We start from the raw sequence: 4,719 nt of genomic DNA on the forward strand, positions 1-4,719 counted from the left end.
GATTCTTGGTGAGCTTCGAGCTGCTGGCTCTGTGCGCACATTATGGACATCGCATTATCCGAGGACTTTCTAACGATACAGCGTCTACACAAGAATCTCCATCGGGGGATTCTCGGGGTCAGCGTGATTCTCTAATGAGTTTTAACGACACGACACCGAGCAGTATTGCATATGTACTGTATATATGTATGTGTACGGGTGATTCTCACGAGCGATTAGACGATGCACCTTTTGCCCCTTGCGAAATCTCGATCGCGACGCGGAGCAGCTCAAGACTGTCCCGAACTCATTATTGCGGTCCGAGGTATTTCACGCTGCTGCAAGCTCGAATGCCATTGGCCGATGCAAAGGCGAGCAACTTGACTAGCAGTACTTTTGAAGCTACGAATTGTTCTCGAGATCTCGATGTAATGCCGATTGTAATTATATAACGAATCACCTCGTAGTTGCACTCACATTCTCCATCGATCACTGGATCAATTAACAGCCATGAAATTTCACATTTTTTTCGTAATAAATCTAGACTGTCGTTTAATTTGAGGTTTGTCTGATCCAGCAAGAAAATCCATGACCCGGTTGAAATTGGACGGTGCCGATAACGACCTTATCAAATCGATAGATCAAACTTTTCAATGAATCTTACAAAGCGATCAAGCGCTGGTAGATACACGATTCGCATCAAGTGCACTCGCTCGAGCTCGGAAGCGGCAAGTGTAAAACAAAGAAAAGAATGTTTGTACCTGCCAAGATGGTTATGTCGTTAACATTCTTCGATATATCCTTCAACTAGTAGCATATCTTTGGTTAGTCACAAGCGTGCGCGGACCTATAGTCACTTTTACCGCCAATGCCACGCTAAGTTATTAGTAGCCCGCAAGTGAATGTTCATGTGCCATGCGCCGACGGCAAGTGCAGAGAAAGGGACTCAGGATGTCAAAAAACTACTATAGGGAAATTACACTTGATATGCGTAACTCGGTACGAGGGTTATATTATTTGAGAGATTCTCAACTGTTTCAAGCTGAGACTACTATCGAGCAGAAAACAAAAAATATTCTGACACTATAATAGGAGAATCAGTTGTGGTCATTTTATAAATAACCCCGAGGCTGTTTTGAGCTTACAAGTATAAGATTTAGCTTGAGTCCAAATTTACGTCTCAGTAGATGAAGCAGCCTTTAGTCAGACCAATCAATTCAGATCGAATCGATTACTCTTTTAGAATTATCATCCAATGCTTGATCGACGAGTTTTAATATTTCGCGCTTCAAAAACCAAATGATAAACACGACAATTGACGAATTCATTATCAATTTGATGCACGAGTAAATACTAACATTTGCTCATTAGGTGCGTCTCCGTAAAATTTTGGCGATACTGCTGCTGTTTTATCGGCGAAGATGAAGATTGACCGATAAGGCAAATCAAGCCGTATAATCGAGGTAAACAACCTTATAAGATTTTTTCGCTCTAGCTTACTGGAGAGGAAGAGAAAGAGAGTGCGAGTGGTTTGGGTCCGTAACTGTACGATCCGTGCTTGTCAAAGGTCAACGACTTTTTAAATGAATTTTGTTTAAATCAGGACTGAGCGCGAATACACTTGCTCATACGTTATCTCGAGCGCACGCGACGAGAGTCATAAAACTTTTTTTCACAACAATAAATGAATTGTTATTGCAATAGCTCGAGAAAAGATAAAGCGAAAAATGACAACATTTTTTACATATTATATAGTGCAGCGCGATTCAACCTGCGCACGATACCTTTTGCCATACTGATCACCTCGTACACAACTCGCACGTTTATTCAAACGTGCGAAATTTCACATTTTATAAATTTCAGCTTTTATCTGATATTCGATTAATCATTCGCAACTATTCTCAAGAACTAGGCTTATCCGTATAAACTCTAGCTGAGCTGACTAAAAGATATTAAACATAATTTAATTAACGCTTTCCTAATATTTTATCAATCCAATAGAATATGCTTATAATCACGGCATACGTTTCGATTTCAAGTACATATACCTTTGAAAGTTCTATATCAGAGGTTAAACTTTCTCCTGCGAGAAAATTTCCGCAAAAGTCTGTATCTCGCTAAATTTTTCATCGCCAGCAGATACACAGCCGAAGATAAGAAGCTTAAATATTTTTCAGTATACGCAAGTCACATTGGCAATATTCCATTAATATATAAGCGATAATTTTGTTTGCACTTTTCAGTGCTGCTAAATTTTAATGGTTTGAGCCGAATTCTGAGCTTCAAACAGGCTAGAACGTTTCGAAAGGTATCTAAATAAAATTGAATGGATTATTGTGCCAGAAAATGAATTCACAGAAAAAATGTAGACTGATGTTTCATATTAATTTGATAATATCATATTGATACCATCGCCGTTTTAATTTTCAGTTCCTGTTTTAGTATTATTCAGTATTATATCTCCAGCAAATATAGGCAACTCGTCAGAACATTATTTCTTTTATTTCAGTTAATAAATAGGTACATTAATTGAATTATACATTGTCAGAATGTTTCATCTTTCCATTTAACACTGTAGTGTACATGAATCAGTGATTGACCATTTTTGATCAGTTAATGACCTCTTTTAGATATGCCAAAATTATACTTTTTCCTTGTTAGATGGTGATCCGACGTAGAAAACAAGATGAACCGTTCACTAAAAAATTGTATAACGTCGATGTAAATGTATTCTTAATTGTTTTTCATAGTATATTCGTGTCCATTCATTAATCCAACTACACTGTATGTGTAAGATATCTATCAAGTATTAACAAGCATATTAAGCATTATCAAGCATATTAATAAAAATTAGTACATTACATTGCTAGTCTCCTAAATACAGTTCTAGTTCTCAACATCAGAGTTATCGGGATTTTGCAAATACAATTCTTTCTCCTTCACTGAAAAAAATTTGGTTGTGTTTAGTTCCCACTCAAAATCGTATAAACCCCCTATCTATAGTATCGGGAGAATTAATCACTGTATTGCGTGTTAATGCAGTTCAATTTAGGGTAAGATTCGCACCCAAACATCTGAAGCGCAATATGCCCCGTGTGATGGTAATATACTATTATTTTCAATGTTCGTCGTCTTACGGAATCTTTCTTAGTTGGCCGAGTTTTGTTCTTATTTTGGGCGCGAAATCCTTCCAGTTGGAATTCAAACGATAACGAATTGAATTGAATGATATTTTTATTGGTGTTAAATAAAATTTACATAGCCACTTATAAAACGATACCGACATCTCGGGCAATAGCGCCACCACCTCCCGTTACATTTCGTAACCAAGCGGGAGTATAATAGCCTTAAATTTTTTTCAGTGTTATCGACCAAAAGTTTGTCTATACACATAATCGTTGCTTGAGAATAATACAACTAATTATGTTACTCATAAACTTTTACTTGAATGACATCTACCCACTTTATGATCCTTTTGACACAATAAAAAAATTGATGTAAAAAGAAGAATGCACGTTAAAGAGGTTCAAAATGCAGCCAATTTTATTTTAAAAAAGTAAGTCTTAGTTTTGGAAATGTATTTTTGGAACTTTACGAAAAAAATACAACATAGTACCATGATTATTCATTAAAAAAGCAAAAAACGTGAATTACTTGACATTGGTTAAAGATGCGATTAATGTGAAGAGCAAATCTAGTAGACTTGGCATTCTTCAGAAAAAAGTGTTATCTACTCGTAGGTCACAAATTTTTGCCGATTTTTTTTGTAAGTTGTCTTTGCATTTTATATTAAATTGTATTTATGGCGAAATCACTTAAAACATATAACATAGTGAATAAGCCTTTTATGCTACCCCAGCCTAAAATTAACTTTTTTAGTCCGTGCGTCCAAAACAAAAAGGGTAATTTTTGCTGGGGGATTTACGAAAAATAGTATACGCACCTATGAAGCGAAAAAAATCCTCAGAACCCATGATCATCGTTCTCGGTTTTGTCTCTGCCAATAATTACACATCTGTGACAGTTAAAGACCAATTAAAATATTTCATACATGTCTACATATTTTAACACATTATTTTTTAAAGAAATAATACTTAGAGGGATCGTGTCGGTAAAACAGAATTTTCGTAAAAAACATAAATTTACGTCTTTCATAAGAAACGTGAGGGTAGGTAACCTGAATATTTGGTCAGAGGAGAAGAACGCAGCAATAGCCTGCAAAAAGTACGCCTCGAAAACACCATTCAACAAACAAATGATTGAACTTAATTCTCATGTGAGTCTGCAAGGAATTTTTTGACTCAGTGTATATTAGGGTGGTTCGCTTTTGCAAAAATGTTCAAAATCGCGTATACGTCATGGCGATTCTGAAAGTTCAAGTCTTTACGAAAAGAAAGCCGGGTTCAGAACCTAAAAAAAGTGTCGGGAACCGGTGTCGATCGATTTTTAAAGTTTAAAAACGTGGTCCAAAATAGGAGCAAAATCAGTCAACCATTCAATTTATTTCAAACTGTGTTTCGAGAGTAAAAATAATATCGACAATACATTTTCTTACGTATTTTTGTCTGTAGAATCGAATGCCGTAGTCAGTTTTGCTCTACGACTTCGTTTTCATCGATAAAAATGTACTTTTTTGATTTTTTTTTCGCTTAAAAATCCAAAAATCGACTTTGCAACGTTTAAAAATGAACAGAAAAAATCTTCGAAAATTTTTGACACTACCAAAATTTAGGATTTTTT

The 4,719-nt window shown here is 35.7% G+C and overlaps 1 protein-coding gene across 1 annotated transcript in view; it reads right to left on the minus strand.

Moving 5' to 3' along the window:
• Positions 1 to 2,865: 2,865 nt before the first annotated feature.
• The window catches only part of LOC111694006 (lachesin-like), a 96,053-nt gene continuing 94,199 nt past the window's right edge, over positions 2,866 to 4,719 (minus strand). The window contains exon 6 of the mRNA XM_023460469.1: positions 2,866 to 2,921. Within this exon, the coding sequence (XP_023316237.1) occupies positions 2,866 to 2,921 (56 nt within the window). The remainder of the gene's footprint in view (positions 2,922 to 4,719) is intronic.

Source organism: Trichogramma pretiosum, unplaced genomic scaffold (genome assembly GCF_000599845.2).
Source record: "Trichogramma pretiosum strain Unisexual culture from Peru unplaced genomic scaffold, Tpre_2.0 scaffold50, whole genome shotgun sequence".
Lineage (NCBI taxonomy): Eukaryota > Metazoa > Arthropoda > Insecta > Hymenoptera > Trichogrammatidae > Trichogramma > Trichogramma pretiosum.